This window comes from Sarcophilus harrisii, chromosome 2 (assembly GCF_902635505.1).
Source record: "Sarcophilus harrisii chromosome 2, mSarHar1.11, whole genome shotgun sequence".
In the NCBI taxonomy this organism is placed as follows: Eukaryota; Metazoa; Chordata; class Mammalia; order Dasyuromorphia; family Dasyuridae; genus Sarcophilus; species Sarcophilus harrisii.
In genome coordinates this window covers 240,880,468-240,905,158 of record NC_045427.1, presented here as the reverse complement: position 1 = coordinate 240,905,158, position 24,691 = coordinate 240,880,468, and the positions used below count along the sequence as shown (strand labels likewise).

The 24,691-nt window shown below is 36.1% G+C and overlaps 2 protein-coding genes across 4 annotated transcripts in view; one reads left to right on the top strand and one right to left on the bottom strand.

The window, feature by feature from the left end:
* Nucleotides 1–10,873, bottom strand: part of SS18L1 (SS18L1 subunit of BAF chromatin remodeling complex) — an 80,178-nt gene extending 69,305 nt beyond the window's left edge. For both annotated transcript variants that reach the window (XM_031951716.1, XM_003757627.3), the window contains exon 1: nt 10,422–10,873. In XM_031951716.1, coding sequence (XP_031807576.1) covers nt 10,422–10,490 — 69 coding nt within the window. In that variant the 5' untranslated portion in view covers nt 10,491–10,873. The remainder of the gene's footprint in view (nt 1–10,421) is intronic.
* PSMA7 (proteasome 20S subunit alpha 7) lies at nt 10,873–22,411 on the top strand. 2 transcript variants are annotated; one of them, XM_012539651.3, is made up of 8 exons: nt 10,887–11,005; nt 11,167–11,291; nt 15,742–15,868; nt 17,339–17,463; nt 18,432–18,554; nt 20,569–20,688; nt 21,274–21,336; nt 22,170–22,411. In XM_012539651.3, exons 2-8 carry the CDS (start codon nt 11,196–11,198, stop codon nt 22,260–22,262), a joined length of 747 nt encoding a protein of 248 aa, XP_012395105.1. In that variant the 5' UTR covers nt 10,887–11,005; nt 11,167–11,195; the 3' UTR covers nt 22,263–22,411. The 2 variants fall into 2 exon arrangements, with proteins under 2 accessions (XP_003757676.1, XP_012395105.1); XM_003757628.4 differs by having other exon boundaries at nt 10,873–11,291.
* The last annotated feature ends 2,280 nt before the right edge of the window (nt 22,412–24,691 follow it).

The window sequence follows — 24,691 nt, the reverse complement described above, 5'->3', positions numbered from 1 at the left end:
CCCGTTCCTCCACCATGGAAACGATTCTGCCTGAACCCTCCCCTAGCTCCAAAAGAAAGTCCAGTAAGGTAAAGGAATCAGAAAGTGACTAGAGGAGGCCAATGCAGTTTTGGACATGAGGGTAGGGGAGCGAAGAGAAGAATATCAGCCCCGAGGGAAAAGAATATGTAAAACCAGTTTTGTCTCTCTCCCTCTCCATGGGTTTCCATTGACTCCGACTCCTCCCCCTTTAGAAGGTTACAGGTCAAGGAAGGTAGGAAGAGGAAAGGGAGGAGGGAATATGGAAGGGAGGAAAGGAGGAAGACAAGGACAAGAACTAAAGGAAAATGACTGGGAGCTTAAGAAAAACTTGAAAGACCAAAAGTTTGAGAAACCAAATAAAAACTTAGGCAAAAGAAAAGATCATAAAGATAAAAACAAAGATATGTAAAGCTCAAAAAGAGGCTGGAGCACATTGTATAAATATAATATGAGGGAAAATAAGCCAAATTTTGCAGATAAAAAAGGATCCTATGGCCTTCTGAGAGATCAGAGGATAACAAGAAATTCGAAATGAGAGAAGGTCACTTCACATAGTGAGAAAAAGGGGGAGAGGAAGAGGGAAGGGGAGAAGGATGGAATTGTTAAAAGAAAAAATTAAGCATGAAGAAAGAAGAAATTAAGTGAGAAATATGAATTCATTAAGAAGATGAAAAACACATATAATAGTGTAGAAGAAATTGGGAAGCCAGAAGAAGAAACTGGCAGGAGACAAGTAAAATACTATAACATTAAAAGAACACATGAAATCTGTAAAAGTTGAAGAGATTGATTTTGAAGAGAAAATATGCAGAGATAACTTGAAGATCAAGGCTTTCCTATATGAAAAGAACAAAAAAAAAAAAAAAAACCCTGAATATCATGCTATAGGGAATAATATGAGAGAGCCATACAGAACTTTGGAATACAAGAAAGTAGTTCTAGTGAGAGATGATAAAGGACCTGAACTAGAATGATGTCTTTGTGAGTGGCAAGAAGAAGGTGGATATTATCTGTGAATGAGGAGGTTAGATTGGATGGCTTCAAAAGTCACTTTCATCTGTAAACCTATGATTCTAAAATCCTAACCTGTGAAAGATGTAGAGGTCAAACTGACAAGACTGTATATGGTAAAGAGAAAGACTGAAGTGTTGGTGATGGCTCCAAGATTCTAGAATCATCAGAGCTAGAAAGAGACCTTAGGGACCACCTAGCTCAATAATCTCATGAGAAAATAAATAACTTGTAAAATGTCCCTCTCCTCTTTTTTAAAACTATACTATACTGCCTTTTGGGTAGCACATTAACAATCTAATATTTTGGAGCTTTAGGTATAGGAAAGCATAGAAAAATGGGGCTACAGTATATATCTTATACTCAGTTAATCAAGAATGGTTAACCTCTGCTTCCTTAAACATTAGTTATCTCACAAAGGGAGATTTTTTTTTTTTTTTTTTTTTTTTGGTTCACTGCTGTCATATACAAAGAACAATTTCTTCTCTAATAGTCCATATAGAATCTTTGAAGGTCTGGAGATAAAAAGCAGTGTTTGAATTCTAACCAGTGGCCCACTATCTTTTAAATGCTCTTTAAAGCAGCAATAAGAAGTACCACTACTGAAGTCCAAGCCAAATGCATCACAGAATGCTTATAAATACTCATCTAGTGAATAACCAGAGCACTCTATCCTTCTCCTTCCCTTTGTTTTCCAAGCCCCAAGTCTTCTCTTCTTTAAAATATTTTCTCCTTCCTATTTCAGATGCCCAGTTTTCTCCTTTTTTCCTTTCAATCATTCCCCCTTTTAAAAACTGTTCTACACTAGGAAATGAATGTAAACTGCTTGCATTTTTGTTCTTCCCAGGTTATTTATACCTTCTAAATCCAATTCTCCCTGAGCAACAAGAAAACTGTTCGGTTCTGCACACATATATTGTATCCAAGATCTACTGTAATCTATTTAACATGTATAGGACTGCTTGCCATCTTGGGGAGAGGGTGGAGGGAAGGAGGGGAAAAATCGGAACAGAAGTGAGTGCAAGGGATAATGTTGTAAAAAATTACCCTGGCATGGGTTCTGTCAATAAAAAGTTATTTAATTAAAAAAAAAAAGAAAACGGGGAAAAAAAATAAAAAAAATAAAAACTGTTCTATGGGAATGAGTACTTATAGGTTAATATAAATTTAAGTCAATGTGTTAATTCTTCTAGGAATATTTATAGTTTGACTCATGGCTGCAGCAAGAATTACCTCTGTTGCTAAAGACCTTGAGCAAATGCTTAACTTTGTTCATAGGTGAAGTGGTAATAATTTCTGTCCTGTCAAGTCAGAAACTATTATGAAAAAAAGTCAAAAGAAAAGTACTTTAAAAAGCAAAACTTCCTATTGCATTTAATCCAATTATATATTCTCTGGGAATAGAAATGATCTCTTAAATCTCATGGCACTCATGCACACCTACTCTGTGACAAGTAATATAAGACCAGCATGGCACTTTGAACATTGTTGGTAGACATTAAATATCTGCTAAAGTGCCATAAGACTCAAAAATATGATTATTATTAGGTTGGCCATGTACCCAGAATGGAAATCAGCAAATGGACAGCATGAATGAATGCTTTATTATCCTTCAGATAATAAAAGAACCAAAGGAAGACTTTCATTGAATTGGGTGTTTCCTCTGTAGAGAACTTGTAAGAAAACATGGCCAATCTCAGGAGGGAAAAAAAAAAAGCCAAAACCTGGAAAGTTCTCCATGAATTCAAGCAAAGTAAAATATGCTGTATACAAATTGATAGCAATGTTCTGGGATGACCAGCTGTGAATGACTTTGCTATTCTTAGCAGTATAATCATCCACGGCTACTCTGAAGGACTTATGAAAAATCCTATCCATACCCAGAGAAGGAATTGATTGTGTCTGAATACAAATTGAAGCATTCTCTCTTTCTCTTTTTTTTTAAACTTATTTTTTCTTGAGGGTTTTTATTTTCATTAGGGTTGGAGGATCTGTGGGGATTTTTTCCCTCCACAACTTGACTTTTATGGAAATGTTTTGCATAACTTCACAAGTGGTATTCTTAATTATAGGTGGGGAGATAAGGGAGAGAACCTAGAACTTAAAATTTTTAGAAACAAATATAAAAAAATTGTTTTGATTGTAACTGGGGAAAATATTGAATAAATAAAGCAAGAAAAAAAATAAAATGGTTGTATCATTTCATAGCTACCCCTCAATCACCCCCAAAAAGAAAGAAAACATGGCCAAGAATAGTCCAGGATAGGTTATAGATGCTTTATTATCTTTGTTAGTGGAAACTGCCCACATTAATGAAATTTCACAAAAATCTTTGAAGTGATCACACTATTGTGCTAAGTGTTAGGAAGATCTAGAAAAAAAATCAGAGTCCTGTTCTTAGGGACATTCCTTTATATTGAATGGAAGCCATTTATACCCAGAGAATTAAATATAAAACAAATACAAAATAAACAAAAAAGCATGTGGGGAAAAATGCTGACTGGATGAAATCTGGAAAGACTTCCTGTAAGAAGTAGTGCTGGATTGGAACCTTGAAGAAAACAAGAGGCAGAGATTAGGAGAGAAAGGATTTCAGGCATGAGGAATAATTTGTATGAAGGCATGAATGAAGGAGATAAGGCTCCATGGAAGGAACATCAAGAAAGCCAGTGTGGTTTAGACATTAATTATGTGATCGAAATCACTGTGAAATCTATCTAGAAGCATAAATTGGAGTCAGATTGTGAAGGAATTTAAACACCAAACAGAGGAGAGATTGTTGGGGTGGGGAAAAGGGCAGGACTGGGGTAAATCATGTTTTATTTCGAACAAACTTAATTTGAGGTGTCTGTGGTTTATCCAGTGTAAATATAGAGCAAAGAGCTGATAACACAAGACTAGAGCTTAGGGCAGAGATGAGAGTTGGCTATGTAGTTAGGATTCCTCTACAAGACATAGTACTTAACCACTAAGAAAGATGAGAGACAAAAGAGGGTCCAGGATAGAGTCCTGGGATACACCTATACAAAGGGAGTGAGAAATAAATGTGATAATTCATCAAAGGAAAGGACAGACATGGAAGAGGAACAAGAAGAGAACAGTATCATAAAAACCCAGGAAAGAGAGAGAATTCAGAAGTCTTAAAATGGCACAATGTGGCCAAGAAGAACCAAGACTAAGAAAAAGCCATTGGGTTTAACAACTAAGAGATTGCTAGTAACATTGGAGAGAGTAGTTTCGGTTAAATAGTAGAGTCTGAAATAAGACTTCAAGTAGGTGAGAAGTAATTAAATCATGAGTAAATGGTGGTAAAGATTATAGACAGCTTTTTCTAAGCGTCAGAGAGTGAGAAGAGTTAGGAAATCACATCTCACTAGTGACACCCTAGAATATTATCAATTCCCTCAAAGAGTATTGCGAAATTCTAAAAAACAAATGTAAAAAATAATTTAAATTGATATGTATTTACTGCTAAATTATTATATTACCCATAATTTTTAAAATCCAAATATTTGCTATGTTGCTTCTATTCGAATACTGAAAAATAACTCATTATCACACGAAATAAGCCCAGTTTAGGAATGCATAGCAATTGATCTAGACTTAAATAATTGTAATTAACAATGGGGTAGACTCAAGAGTTGGTTATAAAGAATATTCCTTCCTTATTTCAGAACACAAGACATAGAACTTTAATATGTACTTAGCATCTGAGAAGAAATAACTCACTAGACAGGGATACGTTCCCATCTTTTAACTTCTACAAGTCTTTCAGAATTCCCACATCACATGACTTCACCTCACTATACAGTCTTATTACACAGCTCTTTTCAGTATCATAAACCTTCCTAATATACCCCAGTGTGCTATTCCTTTTGTCACTAGAAACTCATAAGGACAAGTTGCAAACATAGATGACTAGAAGGATGGTGGTGACACAGTATGAAGGAAATCTAGAACAGAAGTGGGGTTTGGAATGAAAGATTATGCATTTGGACATATTGGAATCTTTGCTTTACTCACATGTAGATATATATTTTTCTGTCAATTCAGTCAACAATGAGCCAACCATGTGCTAATTTAATTTAGCTAATGTGCTACCATGTGCTAAATCCTGGAAATAAAAAGGCAAAAATGAAAGTTCCTGAGTGCAAAATGCATCAGTTCAAATGGGTTTGGGCTTATAATTTTCAAAGTTACCTCCAACAATAGAGACTCCCAACCACTGACATTTTCCCTGTTTTGTGGGAACTTTTAGTCACATTCTTCTGTAATTTTGATAGTGAGGATTCACCAAATATGATGGGGGCTTTCCTCACTGTTTCCTGATGCCATGAAAGTAGCAGTAGAGTACTTTGGCCAACCACGTGTTATCCCTACCCCTTATTATGAGACCAGTCCATCTTTTCTCTTCCTGTAGTAAAATTTCTTGATGACATTTTTTAATACTTCTTCTTTCGAGTTCCTCATATGGTGCAGCATGCTCATACCTACCATGCAACTTTCCATTAGTTTCTTTATGACAGTCTTTCAGTGACCATTTTATTCCATGCCATATGTGGTAAACAATATACAAAATATATGTAAAGTATACATTCACTTAACAGTTATTGGATATTTATTTGAAGGAAAAACTACTACAACAAAAAACTATTAAGACTTATAAGGCAGAGATAAGTTGCAAATCTACGTTGATGAAAGGAATTCCCCCACAAATGAAATAAAAGATTTCTTCCCCTCCCTAAGGTACTTTTGCCTTATCCCCTATTTTACCCATCCAAATTCCATCTATTTTTCAAGGCCAAACTCAAATCCCACCATTCAATGAAAATTTCCTTATTTCCATCTATACTAAATTCTTTCTATGATCTATATCAATAATTTGGGTCTTCTCATATATTGATGTGTTAAGTACCTCTTCTCATATATGGGTGTTTTTCCCTCTTTTCACTGGAGGACAAGTACCATATATTATCATCTATTTCTCCAACAACTTTTATACCATCTGCTGATCTCCATATAGTAAGCACACAATAACACCCCTTTACATTTGAAAAGCATTTTCCCTTTAAGATACCTTAACACCCCATATCTCTGATCCTTAAAGCTTGTGTGACATTAGACAAGAAACTTAAGGGAAGAAGAAAGGAATAAGTATTTACTAAGCACCTACTGGGTGCCAGTTTCTTTTATAGTTGAAAAAACTGTGGTAGACAGTGGCTAAGTGAATTATCCAGGTCATAAAATTACTGTATAAGGGCAAATAGGAATTCAGGCCTTCCTGACTCCAGGTCTAGTACTCTATCTTTCCACCTAATTGTGAGGTACTTAGAGACTTTACTTTCCCCCTCAGTAGAATAATGGAGTTAAGACTAGATGATCTCTTAGACCTTTTTCTACCCTTAATACTAGGCTCCTGTGATCCAAAGAACCCCAATGAAGTCAATAGGGTGAGGATTAATATTCCTATTTTACAGATAGGAAACTGAAATTTAGGAAAGAATTTTGTTTTAGGCCACTTTGCCAGGACTTGAATTTTGATGACAGACACGGGGGACATAAAGGATGAACTGGCTACTTTCTTCACAGTAGGCCACAAAGAAGAGTGAAGATCTCCTCAAATTTCATCATACCAAGTCATTTCTTGGTTCTTGGGCCTGTTACTTTTTAGAGAAGTCTATATGCCCTTATCCTTTTTCTCCTCAGAGAGCAAGATGTTCCCCTCCCCAGTATACACATACAAACATTCATTCATTCATTGTTATGATATCAAGCTTCTGTTACATGAAACTAGGGGATTTCTGTCCATATCAAGTTATGCCAATGTAGGCTATTCAGCAGCTTCACCTTACTTCAGATTTTCTTTTCTGTAGTAACATGTACCATTTAAAGAGAGACCTACACAGTAAATCAGTTTGGCTCTGATTCCTTCAGACCATCTGTTTAAGTATCCAGATCTCTTTCAGGTTAGATTGGTTGGAGGATTTTTACATAGTCTCTGAACAAGATGTGAGTTGGAAGTTTGGGCTAATATGTTGAAATGCAATATGGATGGATTCAGTAATAAATAACTGTGCTTCTTATACTAAGGAAGTTAAAACAGCAATAACCTCTACTACTAGGAATTAGGAATTCAATTATCTCTCATAACAACTGACATGTCAGATATGGGTATCTTTCATATTTCCCATATGTTCCTCTATCTACAGTTTAACTTTCCTACAAAATCAAATTCTTCAAAGTCCAAATTAAAGTCCTATTGAAAAACTGCTTTCCCAACATTTTAAGCAATGTGCTATTCTAAACCCACCACTTATAGGGTCTCCTCAATAAAACTCAATAAATTCTGCAGTTTCTTGGTTTCTAAGTTATCTGAGGCTCTAGAGTATAAAAATAAATTATTAAGTATATAAATAACATATATTGGTTATGTTATTAATATATCATGTCACAGTAGTCAATATGATGGATTGCTAAATGTTTCTACAAATTTAAAAAACAAATTAGTAGGAAATATTGTCCACATTTAGTTTTAAAAAATCAATTCTATTATGACTACTTCCATGCTTACGGCATTTCCGAGTTGACTATCTACCAAGGTTTTCCCCCAAATAACCCTGAGAAGTAGGTAGAACAAGAATTCTTCTTCCCACTTAACAGGTGAAGAACCTGAAACTGCACGGTTAAGTAAATTCCATGATGACCAAGACTCAGTTTTAGCCAAAATATCTCTCTCCAATCCTGTAACACAATGTTCTAGAAGTATAGGCTTCAAGCATGCTAGAAAAAGGACTAGACTTGGAATCAGGTGAGATTTGGGTTTCAATGCCATTTTTGCCCCATAATTACTGGTTAATGCACCAAGAAACATTTATTAAGTGCCTAATATATGCCAGACACTATGCTAATCACTGAGGATACAAATAAAGGAGGAAAAACAGTTAGTTTCTGTTCTCAATATGATAGGGAGAAGACATACAGATAACTATATACAAAGAAGATAGAAGATAGATTACACACAAATATGTAATTTCAAACTATATATATGTATTAACTTGAAGATCATCTTAGGGGCAAAATACAAAGTTAAAAAAGAACTGGGGAAAAAAAGCTTCTTTCAGAAACTTTACCTAAGACTTAAAGGAAGTGGTAGACAAAAAAAAAAAACAAAAAAACAAAAACCTCTAATGATTCTCAGTTTTCTCAAAACTCTGAAGAGGAGATGATATTGTAGCTATCACATCTGGGTTGGTGTGAGGAACAAATAAAATATGGGAAATGTTTCATAAAATTGGTGTTCTATTATAATCATTTATTATTATTGTTTATCACTAAATTAAGTGACTTCCCCAAGATCACACAATAGCAGAGCTTAGACTTGGATTTATATCTTTTTACTCAAACTCTAGACTTTTTAAACACTTTGCCTTTTCTCTAATATTATGAATCAAGTATTATATTTCAAAACCAACACATCACTATTGTTAGGATGCTAGAAATACAAAAAGGAATGACACTGACACTGCAATATTTTCTTTGCATTTTTTGCCCCAACATCAGGTTTTCAACATACATTCAATAGTAAAAAATGGAATAATTAATAACATCAACTTTTTTTTTCTGAACTGCAAATCCTGTCAAATAACCAACAACCATATAAAAATAAAAAGTTGCAATTTTGAGAAATAAGTTTTATTTTAAAGACTTTTAAAAGGATGACAAAATCCATTTTAATATCACTCCAAGAAATAATGCCGAATTTGGAACTAAAATTCGGAAAGTTTTTGTTAAATAAGGAGGTAGGAAATTGAGTGTAACCAAACAATGTGAAATAGGAATATGCATTAGTGGTGCGTTTTACAATCACATACATACATGACGGTATTCTACATTTGTCGTTTTTTTTTTTTTTTTTTTTTTTTAACCAGGAAGCTCCAAGATTTAATATACTCAGCCTCAAGTTTTTGTGGCTGAGTATTTCAGCACCTTATGGGATAGGTGAGGTTATGGGAAGTAACGTTTAATTCTATCTCTCCGCATATCTGTACTGATACCTTTGCATTTCAAGAAGTTACAAGAAAAAATTATGAGGCATTGTCCCCATCCATTCATCCATCCATCCATTTTAGGGCAGTAACTGAGCTTCGAAAGTCAGCCTACCAGCCTGTTTAGTTCCCGGTCCCAATCGCTCAACGCGAGGGAGGATCCGTTGCTCAGGGCCATCTGTAGGCTGCAGCGATGGTTGTCTTGTCTTGACTAGAAGACTCGGAGGAGCACCTCGCTGGCTGCTCTTTTAACACAGACACCTTTTTCGCATTCGCCATTATAACTGACAAATAGGTTAGGGTCTCGGTTTGGAAGCCAGGTTTTTATTTCCCTGTCAGAGTCCCCCATCTCTATCGTGCAAGAGCTGAGGGACTGCTGCAGGATGTAGAACCCCAGACACCTTGGGGAGATGAGAAGGTGAACCCACTAGCCTAATCTAATTTAAGGAAAGCAGCTCGGCGGACCAGAAGTGCTCTGCACCTTGCATCATTTACTAAGCTCTCGAAAGAAAACCGTAAACTGCGACCGTCTTTGCCTCCGGCCAAGTTCCCAACTGCACTGTACTGCTCACTCGGGGCTTCACCGAGGAACCCTGGCCCAAAATTAAAAACAAAAACAAAATACCGGCGACCTGCTCAATATTTTAAAAAAAAAAAAAATTTAACACTTCCAGCTCCCCGCCCCCCGTTCCCAGAAAAGCATCGTCCCCACCCGGAATTTCCACCCCACGAGTGCATTTGTCTCAGACAGTATTAATCACACCTGCTAGTACTGACAGCGCCTTACAAAGCTGAGTTTCCAATGTATTCCCCCAGTTTAAAGAAAGGGAGGGGAAACACGAAAACAAACTTGCAGGGGGACTGAGAAGGCTCTGCTTCTTTTCCACAAAGAAATGACAAGAATAGCAACAACGCTGTCCCCGTGCAGATTCTGCCACAGAGGCGTGTGTGCGTGCGCGCGTGTGTGTCTGTTCACATTACCCATTGCAATGCGTGACGCCTACTTGCATATAACTGCAATAGTTGCCCAGTTGCAATAATCGGTTGCAATAGTTGCCCGGCTGCAAGAATGGGGATGCAGGACTCGGCAGTAAGCCCCTACTAGGATACAATGACTGGTTGCAAGAGTTCCCAGGGTGGCTCGCCGGTTTGCACGGATCTGCACACCTTGCTTTGTTCCACCGCCTCCCTCTAGTTGTCCATCTTTTCAATCCTCGAAATTCACTAGTTCTCCCTCTCTCCTGGTATTACACATTCACTAACACCTCAAAATTAAGTCCCCCCCCACCCCCCTTGGGATACGGGGGTTTTGGGGGTGCTCCCCCTACCCTTTCATGCGTTTACCTTTTGGATAGTTTGCTGAGTGACCTCCCCTTTGCCTCTAGGACGGGCAGATGCAAAGGCCACCGACATGTTTCTCTCCGCGGGTCTCAATCTTTAATCATTGGGGTTTATTATCTGGCTCCTCTCCCTGTCCAAAGGTTTCTCATTCTCCGCAGTCAATGGGGGGGGGGAGGTGGGGGAGGGCATATTAAGGGGAGATAAGGAAGTGGATTCGCCCATCCTCCGGCTCAGACTAACCCAACAACAACAACAAATGCTGCGCATCCCACCCGTGAAGTTCATTCAACTGAGTAAAGGCTCCGTTATCGTGAGCAAGAAGTAGAGAAATTGTTCCAGAAGGCTCCCAAACCAGAGAGTTCTCCCCTCCCTTTAGGCTGTCAGTAGTACGTTCCATCTCCCGTCGCTGGCGCACGGCCCCTCACGCTCTCGGGCTGCCTTACGCCAAGTACGTACGGAAAGGCCAGTTGGGGCAAGTGGGGCTCGGCGGGGGCGCTGGGCGCAGACGCCTCTGTGAATCGGGAGCGCCGCAGCGCTGCGCCTGGCGATGATTGTGCGCTTTTGAGTCTGTCTTCGGGTGTTGTTAGGTAGGGAGCTCAGATTCGTGAGAGTGGTTGGTGGCGGTTGACTGTTGCCTGTCTGTGTTAGGCTCCTCACCACTGCCTTCACCCCAAGCCAGGCCTCAGCGGCTCCTTCCTCCCCCTCCCTTCCTCCTTCCCTCGTTTCCCTTCTTCCCTTCGTCCCTCAGAGCCGGCGGCGCCCACCACCTCGAGGGAGATGAGTTACGATCGCGCCATCACGGTCTTCTCCCCGGACGGGCACCTCTTCCAAGTGGAGTACGCGCAGGAAGCGGTGAAAAAGGGTTCGACTGCGGTAAGGAGCGGCCGCAGGCCTGGCCCAGGAGACACCGGGGGCCGGGGAGGAGGGAACGGGAGGGAAGGGCGGGCGGCCTACCCTCTTTGAAGGGAGCCGAGCCCGGGCCCGGGCTGACCGCCCAGAGTCTCTGCCTAGAGAGCACTCGTGGACGATCCGGCGGCTTGCCCGGGAAGCGGGCGCCTGGGAAGGGCGCTGCACATGGCCGCTCGCGGGGTTGGCCCCCGGGCCTCAGGCTCCAGGCCCCAGGCCGGACCAGCCTTTCAGAATCAAACCGGCCTAAGGAGGCCGGTTCTAGTGGGGCCTCTGATCCCGGAGGTTTTAAAGGCGTTTTTCTTCAAGGAGAAAGGCACGTGTCTTGGGGATTTGGGAGCGGGGGCACTGGGCTGTGTTTGGCCGCGGCAGGTGAGGTAGGCCTTGTTAGTGGACGGGGCACGGTCTCGGAGTAGGAAGGCTGGGAATCCTGGGGGTTTGGCTGACAGTCGTGAGATTGGCCCGGAACTGGGAAAACCCGCTTAAATTTGGGGGTAGCTCTTGCTAAAGTGGGTCCTCGTAAGAGAAGTATTCCCAGACCATTGCCACAGACAAAGAATCCCACAAACACAGAATTGCCCTCAAAAATACTTTAAAAAAGTTAGATACATTTGTGTATTTATATTTTGAGATGTCTAACTGATCTCCTAGATGTGCTTTGAAACTATGACACTTCCACCCCATTCTCATTTAATGTTTAAATTTTTAAAATTGTATTTAAGGTTTTGAGTTCACGTGATTTATAGAAACTGAAAGAAAAAACAGATATGTGGTTTGCAAAAGAGACATTTGGATTTAGTAGAAATGTGGAATTGTGTCAACTAATTCAGTTAGGATATCTGATTTGCTCCTACTTTGGGATTTTAATGTTATATATTCCATGAATTAATGGTTGAGAATTAACGTTGTATTCCATTTTTCCAGTAAGTAGGAAATTTTATTTTCATTAGAAAACAAAGTTTAAAAAAAAAACAAAACACTGATTAAGTTGCCAGGCTGGCACGGAAGATACAATGAAAAGTCACAGCTGCTACTCTGAAGCAGCTTGCCATTTTAAAAGGGGAATATAAGTATCTTGTTATTGAAAGTGTTTCCTCTCTTAATTCGAATGGACACAGTTCCTTTGCCAAGATATTGAGAGTTCCCTCCTTTGTGTTAAAGTGAGCGTTTCTTTGTTGTAGATTGGATTTTCATAAGCTCTGTGTGGGGAAATTTTCTTGATGTTGGTCTGTTGAAGAAAAGAACTAAGTCAATTATGTGGCATACTGACTTATTAGGAAATCCACATTCCTAAAAGTCTGAAAACTGAAATTGGTTTCGTTTTAGTTAAAGATATAAAGCAAAGCATTCTGATCAAAAATGGAATAATTGGGAGCAATTGGGAAGACTAGACCAAGTAAATTTGTTTTTATTTTTATGGTCTTTCCTAATTACTTGGCTTAGATAATTAGATTACCATAGTCATATTTAAGGGATTCGTAAACTTTGTTTAAAAACCTGCTATTAATTGTCTTCCATGGTACATTAGATTAAAGGAGCTAAAGAAATATGATTATTGAGGTCATCATTCTTTCTTCTATCTGCTCTCAGTATTCTCAAACGTGTGTTAAACAGCTTTTCCAAAGCATGAGTCTGAGATTGACTAAATTTGCCATTTTAGTTGGTTTCACTTTTGTACTTCAGACTAGGGGAAGCTGAGTTGCAAAGGATCTCTGGAAGTTGCTGAGACTTGATAATCAAGTACAAAGAGAGAAACTAGCTTTGAGCAAGTTAGGAATCAAGTAGGCATTTCAAGACCAACATTCCGACTTATTTGTGCCCTTTTTTACTTTTTTTTTAAGCAAGTGAGTTAGATGGATAGAAGACAGGCAGCCCTTGAAATTCACTGTTTTCCAGTTTGCCAGGGGAAAGAAGTTATATTCAAAGATACAAATGAGTATAAAGCAGGGTGGAATTTAATTTTCTTTTTTAAAAAATATATATATATGGATATATTTAGGTTATACATGTGCATTCTTTTTACGTATTTTCATATCAGTCAGGTTGGTAAAGAAAAATCAGGGAAAAGGGAAAAACCATAAGAAAGGGGAGGGGGAGATAAAAATAGTATGCTTCAATCCACATCCAGCCTTGGTAGTTCTCTCTCTGACTGTGGACAGCATTTTCCAAAATTTATTGGAATTGCCTTGGATCACTGAATTGTTGAGAAGAGCCAAGTCCATCATAGTTGGTCATCACATAATCTTCCTGTTGCTGTGTATAATGTCTTCCTGGTTCTGCTTGCTTCACTCAGCATCAGTTCACATAAGAAAGAGTGACATTTAGATATTACTACTAATACAGTTCCCAGAATAGGCATTGGGACTAATAATAAATTCATTCTTGGGTCTAACTTTTCTGCCATAATAAGCTCTTAAGTGTTGGGTGCTTAGTGTCAGGTTGGCCTGTCATCCATAATTCATTTTATGACTATGTCTCATTTTGCCCACTGAAATTTTTTTTCTATAACTACATTAGTACAATTTTTGTGATGAGACACATGCAGTCTAAAATACTTGTCAGTTTTCTGTTTTCTCTGTCAACTAGGGCTTTGTACTAGTTCATGATGGGGAAAGATAGGAATTTTTGAAAGTATTTTCAACTTGTGAGACTTTAGCTTTCTTGTCTTTGAAATGCAAGATATATATAGTTACTGTTCTAAAAAGAAGATAACTTATTTTCAGAACTCAATTTTGCTTTTTCCTGAATCCCAATACCCCAATTACTTGGACAATGGACCCATTTTTATTTATCTTTCTGTTTTGGATTTGGGGTAACTTTCTCAAAGTTTTCATTGGTTGATGGAATTATTAGTAAAACCTCTAATAATTATCTTATTTACTGATAAAATTGTAAAAGGGAACATTTGATCACCAAATAAAATGTTAATAATTAAATAAGCATAATTGTTAATTATTTGATAGATTATATTTCATAATTTTTATTGGGGCATAGCAGCATAGCACAAAATAGGAATAATTTTTTTAAATTTCAGGACTTTGGTTGTATTCAGAGGAAAGGGATTAAGAATCTTTTATTTACATAACATAGTAAGACTGTTTTAAAAAGAGTAATCATCAAGATATTTTATTATAATAAACTTTTTACCTTGAGAGTAGTGTGCCCTTGGAGAAAATAATGCTCTAAGTAAAACTGTAGTACAAATAGCATAGGGCATCTTAGGGTTATTTCTTTTTCTAATTATTAGTGTGAAGAAACTTGGGGAATTATCTCTTAGTAAGTAAAAGTATTAGATGGTTCCAGTCATTGGTATATTAAAGATCACACTCTTTAAAAATAAGAAGATAATCTGATCAGGTGGTTTTTTTTTTTTTTTAATAGCTGTGGATAGGAAGGGAGAAAAGTTACATACAAACGGGATAGAAATGATAAAATAATTTCGATTTCATAAAATTGAAAAGCTTTTTCCCTATCAAAATCAGCACAAATAAGTTAAGAGATATCTTTGGTATAAGTCTGATATCCCAAAAAATATAAGGAATGAACATAAAAATATAACAGTAAAAGACAGTTTTTCACTGGATAAGTGGTCAAAGAATATGAACAAGCAATTCTGAAGAGAATTGCAAATTTAACCATATAAAAGATTCCTTCAAATCACTGTTAGGAAAAATACAAATCAGAACAATAATTGAAGTTTCATTTTACATCCAGAAAATTGACAAAGATGACAAAAGATAGGAATAATCAGTGTTGGAAGGGTTAGAGAGAGATGGACATATTCATTTACGATTGGTGTGATTGTTAATTGGTTCAGTCAGTTGTAATGAAGTTTAGAATTATGCAACAAAGTGACTAAATTGTTCATACCCTTTGATTCTAGTGCTAGGCACATACCCCAAGGAGATTAAAGAGAGAAAGGTCTAATATTCTCCAAAATATCTATAGTAATATTGTTTTGGAATGCATATTTGAGTGGAAATGGCTAAATAAATGCTAGTATGTGTATATGGATATGAATGTATTATATGGAATAATGGATATGAAGAATATAGTAAGGTATAGGAAAACACATAAGCCAATGGTAAGTAAAGTAAGTGGAGCTAGGAAAATAATATATACAATGACTACAACATGTAAATAGAAAGAACAGTAATAAAACAAAAATAGACCATATAAAAACAAATATTGCTAATCTTGGTGACAGATTTTCCGTTTGCCTGAGATATGGGGAAAGAAGTTAAATAGCCAGGAAGGTATAATAAGGTAGGAAGGACCTTGTAGATGTATTCACTTGTCCAAGAAAGGCAGCTCTCTGAGGATATATCCTGCATTGTTATCTGGGTCTTAGAACAGCATTAGACATGACAATTAACCCTGATAATCATTTTTATCAGACTTGTTGAATTTATTGAAGGTTGGTGTACGGGGAAAAGATATTGTTGTTCTTGGTGTAGAGAAGAAATCAGTGGCTAAACTACAAGATGAAAGGACTGTGCGGAAGATTTGTGCTTTGGATGACAATGTCTGCATGGCATTTGCAGGTATGGGTCTTATGAAACAATCAATTTTATTTTTCTGTGATGTCCCTATACATATATATATATATATATATATATATATATATATATATATATTTTTTTTTTTTTTTTTTTTTTTTTGAAAAAAGGTTTTGTGGTTAATTTGGAGATTTCTAGCAAATTTGTATAAAATAATATTGCCAAAGAAACCTAATTGTGGGTCTAAAGAGGGGGGGAAAGGTCTTGACAGTGTTTTAATTGAAGCATAACTCTCATTCTTAGTAAACATTTTTCATGTATTCATTGTATAATAGGTTGGAGAATACAAAGAAAAAAGAGTTCACAGTCTAAAAAGTAACTAATGCTGTCATCTTCCTTACTCACATATAAGCAACTGTTTCCTTTGTACTAAATGAAATCATTTCTGGATATAAAGAACCTGAACCTTGCCTTTTATTTTCAACCTTTCATAATCTTTTCTCTGGCAACTGTCATCAAACTATTTAGGAAGTAGGCTTGTCTTTCCAAAGCATGCTTATTGGGAGAATTTAGATTTCATGTTAGTGCTAGAGGTTGTTTTAAATTACTTTAAAATATATAATGTATAAGAATCCAAATATACACAAAGTAGAAATTATATTGAGATTATTTGCTTTACAACAGTATTATTTTAGAAAACTAATACAGTACATTAAAATATGCCATGATGTACCAAAAAATGATTTAGTTAGGTGGTATAGTGGTTAGAATGTTGAGCTTAAGAGTTGGGAATACTTGAATTGGAAATCTGTTTCAAAATACTTACTGACTGTAAAAGCAGCTAGATTACACAATGGATAGAACACTGGACCTGGAATCAGGAAGACCCAACCAAGTTCAGTTTTGAGTGGCAAAGTGTCTGGCAAATCATAGGCACTATTGATTGATTGATGGAATCCTCATATAGAAACATGAGGATTGAACAATTCCAAGGCAAGTCACTTACCTCTTTTTGCTTAGTTTTCTCTATTGTAACATAAAAATAATAATGCCACCTACTTCCCAGACATGTTGAGGGATCAAATGAGATAATATTCATTAGGTGCTTAGTACAGTGCCTGGTACATAGATGATTAATAAATGCTTATTTCCTTCCTTTCTTTTAATTACCATACAAAACAATTTTTGTGATTGGGAAGTCAGCTATAGGTCTATATGCAATGCTGCTCTGTATTAAGTTCCAAGTGAAGGATGACATTGAGCTTATAAGCAGTCTTTCTGGGTGTTTCCTTACTGTGCATACATATCCTCTAGAGGAAAGGGGTTGAGATTAGGACTAGTTTGAGTAACTGTGTGGTTTGATGCTAACTTTGAACAGCACTAGTTTGGGACCAGGATAATGGAATCTTGATTAAATTTTGCAAAAGATTAAATTTAAAGGTTGAAATTAATATTTTTTTTATTGAGTCAAATGAAAAACTGGAGTCAAACTAAAATGTCTTTCTGCTGTTGTAGGGCTCACTGCTGATGCTAGAATAGTTATAAACAGGGCTCGCGTGGAGTGCCAGAGCCATCGGCTCACTGTGGAGGATCCTGTCACGGTGGAATATATCACCCGTTACATCGCTAGTCTGAAGCAGGTGTGTTTTCAAGTTCTGTCCTGAAAATGTTCTTTCTAACTATCTCTTATTTGGGGATGTTGAACATAGATTACACTACTTTGTAAAGGAAAACATAAGGTTTTGTTTTGTTTTGTTTTTTGGTGAGGCAATTGGGGTTATGTGACTTGCCCAGGGTCACACAGCTAGGAAGCATTAAGTGTCTGAGACCAAATTTGAACTCGGGTCCTCCTGATCAGGGCTGTTGTTCTAGCCACTGCACTACCTAGCTGTCCCATGTTCCTGTATTTTTTTTTTTCTAATTAGGTGTATCTAGTTGATTCATGTTAAAGGGTCTTGAAAGGATCCTGTTACTTTTCTTCTTAGAAAAGTAAAATTTAACTTTTTTTTATTCTAATCATTTGTAAGTAGATAAAATGTCATCTTTTTTTAAATTCAGGCTTAATCAGTTTTTCTGAAAGCAAAATTGTTTTCTTATGATCTTAATGAAGATGCTTTATCATTCAGAGGTAACTAAAAGCTTAGATACCATAATTTTAACCACTACTGAAACCTGTTTACCTCTGTAGTACAATATGATTGACCTTTAAAGCTTATTTCTTTTATACAAGAGTCTTTTTTTTATAGAACATTAATTTAAAAATTCCATCATCTTGTATTTCTGGATGATTGAGATAACTGATGTGTCTTTTTAATAGGAATCCAGGTACTACAGTGAAGTTGAAAGATGAATAAACAGGGAAGAATAAGAATTGAAGCAAATCAGTTTACTTTGTCATCCTACTGCAGATTTCTAAAAAAAAAATGGCCTTCACAATTCACAAAATCATCATTTCACTAGACTTCTTGTAGTAAAGTGAGCCTGTATCTGAAATGTCAAATTCTGCTGTTTTGTTTTTTTTCTTCTGTTCCTTGCTGGGTTTTTTTATGTTAATATTTTGGGATGAAGAGAAGGCAAAGAAAATTTAAAAAATTTTCCTTTTAACCAGCGTTATACTCAGAGTAATGGGCGTAGACCTTTTGGCATCTCTGCCCTCATTGTGGGATTTGACTTTGATGGAACTCCCAGACTTTACCAGACAGACCCATCTGGCACATACCATGCATGGAAGGTGAGTGATCAGCTGAAAGGAAAGAAACAGAATTCTTCTATGTCTTTTTTCCTCAGTGTCATATAAAATTGTTGCACCTTCTTTTTTGAGCCAGTAAATTATTTATTTTTTACTTTTATTATTTACTTACTAAAATGATTTACTTTTTCATAAATATAAATTTTTTTTTGTCTGTTTTGTGAAAACTACATATTTAGATGGTGTGCCCAAAGAATCTCTAATGATATGACAATGAAAACTGTGGAAAAATGTAGTCGGCTGTGATATGGTTAACATTGTATTAATGTTCATATGATCCTATGGCAGATTTAGAGCTGGAAGGGAGCTTAGGCGATAGTCTATCCAACTCTCTCATCTTCTAGCTGAGGAAACTGGAAAAGAGAGGGTGAGTGTCTTGCCCTGAGTTACTCAGAGCATAAGTAGTAGAAAGTAATAAAAATAAAAAGATAAGTAAACATTTGACAATTTCTTTTCTTGTTTTTCAATAACATACCTGCTTATTACATTTTGGACAAGAGAAAGCTCTTGCTTTCCTGTTTAAATCTTTAAACAATATTCTTTGCAAGAAAAATCAGGATTTCAGTTTTTAAAGAGATTTATTCTATTGGAGATTTTTCTGGAAGTACTGGCATGTGGTTGCCTTTAACAAATTCCTTACTTGGTCACTATTGATAGATAGTGCAAGTAACAATTGCTACAAGTAACAATTGCTTCATGTAAGATGGAAAAAAACAATTCTCCAAGACTCTTTATTTTTCCCAATAAAGGTGATGTCATTCACTTCTTTATCTGTCTGGTACATTTAACAGGTGAAATGGAGTGCATCTTTAACTTCCATGACTTTTCAACTTTAAAAAGTTAAAATTTTAGCTTTTATTGTAGTCATTTGAAAGGTAAAATGATGTTTTGTTTTTAATAAACATTTTTCTTTTCTAGAAGTGCTATATTTTAATTTGTATTAGTAAAATTACAGCCCCCATTGAATACTCCAATTTAATTCCCTACTAATATATAATCCTTGAAAAGAGCAAAATGAAACTGTTAAAGAGTGATGTTAACTGATGTGTGCAAATAGTTTTCAATAGGTTTGTTTTATCTAAGTATAAATTTAACCAGTGGTTTTGATCTGGGGTGTTTTTTTGATGTGTGTGTGTGTGTGTGGTGGGGTTTGGGGAGTCTTGTTTTGTTACCAAGGTAATGTGATTTATTGACCATTATGGGCAGAAGGTACTTAATGTTTATTGGCTATTATCAGAAAAAACCCTGGACTAAATCAGAAAATCCAAGTTTGAGTCACAGCTTTGCTGCTAATTTTTTCTGTGACTTTGGTCAAGTCTTTTGTGGGCCTTAGTTTGTCATTTAAAAAAATAAAGAGTGGGGAACAGATAAGATCTAGAACCATTGCAGACCAAAACAGATTTAAAATATTATTGAGAAATATTTAACAAAAAAACACAATAGAAGAGGTTGTTAATATGTGTTTTCTAAGTTAGTATGTAGCCTGTAGGGCCCTAGAGTACAATTTAACCCTGTTTTTGAGTTTGACACCATCATGGATTAGATAATTTAAACACCCAACAACATAATATCTAGATGATAAACCCACCATCACTATCAGTAGGGCATGCTTTTTGAGTTGATTCCAGCAAGTGTAATTGCACTAGCATTTTTGTCTGGCTTTTCTTGTGACAGACAAGAATATATTTGCATTTCAGTTTAAATTAGGTTAGGAAATATACTGCTAGATAGAAACCTTTGACCATCTAACCAAATCTCTTTACTGACGGAGAAATCGGGCTAGTGACAAAGTGATTTCACAGATAGGATATAGTAACAATATAGATTTATTCACTCCTAATCCATTGTGGATTGTTTCCTACAATACAAATATGTGTCCCTGAACCCAAGATCTTAATCTTAAATCAGTTGTATATACTTTGGGTGTGTTTACTGGATTTTTTTTTTTTTTTTTTTTTTGCACTTGACTTCAGTTGTGAATAAATGTCTCTTTCAGGCTAATGCTATTGGTAGAGGAGCTAAGTCAGTCCGTGAATTTTTGGAGAAGAATTATACTGATGAAGCCATTGAAACTGATGATTTGACCATCAAGCTTGTTATCAAGGCTCTTCTGGAAGTAAGTCTGACTGGGAAATGTTTCTCTTTGTTCTAACTTGCTTCAGAAAATTAGACTGCCATATTTCATTGTTCCTTTTAAGCCCATTAAAAAATCATTTAACAGTCGGTACCAATCATATGAGCACTTGTGAAGAATGTGAAGCCATCATTCCATTCATTATTGCTTGTATATACTTTTTCACTACCTTACATGTAGCACAAGCAAGTTTCACTTGGGGATGGAATTAATCTTTCTGAAACTTCACAATTCCTTTTCAACTTCTCTGCTATTGCTTCTAGAGAGATTATTGCCTTGTTAATTGGCATCTCAAACATAAGAATAGGAAAAAACATTTTATTCCATATTAGCCAGTTTTTGTCTAGTAAAGGAAGTCAAAACATTTAAAGGATTTTTTGGAAAATAGGTTAATTTTGGTTGTGTAATTCCTGCTTTGGGTCCTTAGTAATATAGTTTCATTGAAAAAAAACAAAACACCAGTGACTCATGTCATTGTGGAAGACTTGGGTTTATGAAGATGGTAGGCAACAAAAATGTCCTTAATACTCCTATCCTCTTCTCCTGTTCTTTCCATTCCTTTTACAGGTGGTTCAGTCAGGGGGCAAAAACATTGAACTAGCTGTCATGAGGAGAGATCAGCCTCTTAAGGTAAATGCCAAAGTTTCCCATTTCTTCCTTGGTTCATGTAAAATCTTTTGTTTACTAACCTCAAGACCTAAACATTTTTAAAAGTAGCTAGCTTTAAAGTGAGATTTGTTTTCTTGTCCCTTTGGCTTTGTTAGTCCTTCCTCTGGGCACTGTTGACTTAATTGGCTAAACAGATGGACTATTCTCATCTATGCCAGTTGCTTTCACAAAACAGCTGGAGGAGAAAAATTGCAAAAGGCTGAAAAAGAAATTTGACCTATTCTGTAATGCTTTAGAGAGGCAAATATATCTACAGATTCAGATAAAAACTAGCCCCCCTTAGCTATCTGATCAATTGAAAATAGGTATTTGAGTGTTAAGGAAATGTAGATAATTTCATAATGTGTAATCATTATAAATTCCTTAGTTACTGTTATTGTTAAGTACACAAGAATATTTGCTAGTTGGATTAGGGCATTATGGTGCCAATGGAGAGAATTACCAAATTTGTAGTTAGCATAGCAAGGTTCGATTCTGAACTTTGTTACTTACCTAGGTGATCTTGGTCAAGTCAACTGTTTAGGTTTTAATGTTCATATATGATCATCTCAGGTTATGACGTAAAAAGTTCATTTCTAAAAGGAGTCAAATTTCTTGCAAAACCAAAAATAGTAGGGATAACATAGGATCTCAGGGTTCCATTTCTAAATGAAAGGGGACAAACGTTCTAATTTGGCATGAATCTTATAGTTTTCACCTTGGAGAATCAGGGGAAGGGATTTCTGGCCAAGGCTTTGGGCCTGTACTACTACTCAGTAGGCTGATAATTATGAATGGAATCTTTCTTTTGTTAGATTTTAAATCCTGAAGAAATTGAAAAATATGTGGCTGAAATTGAAAAAGAAAAAGAAGAAAATGAAAAGAAGAAACAAAAGAAAACATCATGATGAATGAAATATCCAGTTGCTTTAGCTATTTGTTTTTAATCCATTCAAATCATGGTAATTCTACAGTGACAAGTAGGCAGCTCCAGTCCATTTATTCATATTGTACTTCTGAGTGACCTACAATAAACCTATGTATTTTTTAAGCCTTTCCCTCCCCCTTAAAAGTGTTTATTTGGACTTATAAAAAAGATGTTTACAAAAATGCAATTTTATACCACCTCTGCCACTGTTAGCTCTACATTCATTCTTCAGAACATTTCCCTTATTAATACTAACTTACACCTTTATTTGCCAAGCTATACACTAGATTTGTTCTTTTATGACAAAACTTTTATGACAAAACATGTCCTAACTAGCAACTCAAATTTATGCAATTCTCTTAAGTACTTTGTACATCTAACCTCGTAGTCAAATTAGAAATCAAATTTTCAATGAAATTATCCCATCTGATCTTCATGTGTCTCCATTTGGGTGGAACAACACGGAAGGGCAATCATGAACTGAAGTTAAAAATCTTTCTTGCTTCGAATGTCAGAAGCACCAGGGGCACACTTAGGAGAGTTGCCACTGTTGAACATTTAAAAGAATGCATTTTCAGCAATGAATCTTACTTTAAATAAGTTTTTACCTCCTTAGTAGGAGACATAGACCACTTATTGAGTCCGTATTTATTGGAAGATGTTCAGTTAATTTTATATATTTATGTATTATTTGACTAATTTTTGTCAGTTCTTTTTTCTCAACTTATTAAAGGTAACTAAGAATTTCCCAGTTAGAATAGAGGATAATCAATCAAGTGCTCATGGTTCTGGTGCTGCTTTATAATCTCTTAGGGCACATTAATTCATTTCTCTAGGTCTCCCGTGAAGATGTGGAGTCTTTTCTCCAAAATTCCCATCTGTTAAAATCTTCCCTTTGCCATCCACTAAGTTGCTTTTGTAAGATTCACAGCTTCCTAACCTCCCACCTTACTCCCATTTTCTTTTACCACTAACTCACTAGCTTAACTATATCTTAAATTTGGCTCACTTTCTCAATTATTCAGTTTTGTTGTATTCCTTATCTGATTGTCCAGCATAAGTACAGCCAAAGTTAAGTCACATGTTTAAAATGAAGAGCACCATTAGTCACAAGTGAGAAGTGTCCAACTTAAATATATTTAGTCTATACTGGAGAAAAGTAGTGCCTATTAGATGAGGTCCAACAATTATTAAGTCAACTTGATCATTACACAGAATTTGTATTCAGTTGGCTTCAAATACTGCTGCAGAATTTTAGCTGGTTGTAATTTTATTACCAAGCTTGTGCAATGTGAAAATTGATAACAGGCTTAGCCAGATTTTCCTATAAATCAATAATGTTTGGTTAAAAAAGTGGGGAGGGGAAATACCTCAGAAAAATCTAAAAATGTATTTACATGATTTTACTGATTTTGAAACAGTACCAAATCTAGCCAGATTTTCCTATAAATCAATAATGTTTGGTTAAAAAAAGTGGGGAGGGGAAACACCTCAGAAAAATCTAAAAATATATTTACATGATTTTACTGATTTTGAAACAGTACCAAATAAACAGATTTAAATCCATCAGATTATAAAAAGTTTTTGTTAGCCTCCTCATTGCTCTGCCCTAGAGTGGATGAAGGATTAGAGAGGTTTGTCTATAAGAAAATACAGCTAACTATCCCAGTTGCAAGAGAGTAGAAAGAAATGGTATTAACTCGTGCCTATATCCTTCTTCAGGTCTATACTAATTGGTCAAAATTGATCACTCAACATCTCAACACTAATGTCTAGAGGATAAGGCTAATATTTAACTCATGCTGATACTATATCTGCTTTTAACATGGCATATTATTTAATTGATCCCTGGTAAGGACCAACAGTAAGATAACTTTTAACTGTCTGATTTGATTTCTAGAATTAACTACCTGAAGCCAGTCAACATAGACCTACCTAGTAAGATTTGCTTCTACAGAAAGAGGCCAAGTCTGAAGTGGCCTTCCTGTTGTTGTAGCAGTTTCTTCAATATTTCCTTAAAGCCAGAATTTTGAGGCACTTGAACTTTTGTCTCTCAGCAGTGGCTCTAGTTGAGAGACCTCAGGCTAGTGATTTGCTTAATTGCTTATTAAGAAGCTTAAAAAATAAAATGAAGGAATTATTGAGATAAAATTTAATGTGAAAAAGCCCTGGGGGTGGAATAGTAGATTGCAAATAACTGTGATTGACAGAAAAGCAGTTACCTTAGACTTCTTTAATACTGTATAATGTGCAGAACGAACAGAGTTGTTGGGCCTTAGTTGGAATACTATTTTCACTTTTCCACATGGGTTAGGAAGGGAAGACAAGCTAGAGAGGGAGCAATTTGAGAAGGGAATTTAAAACCATAGCTACATTTAAAAAATGTTTTTTTTTTTAATAAACCCAAAC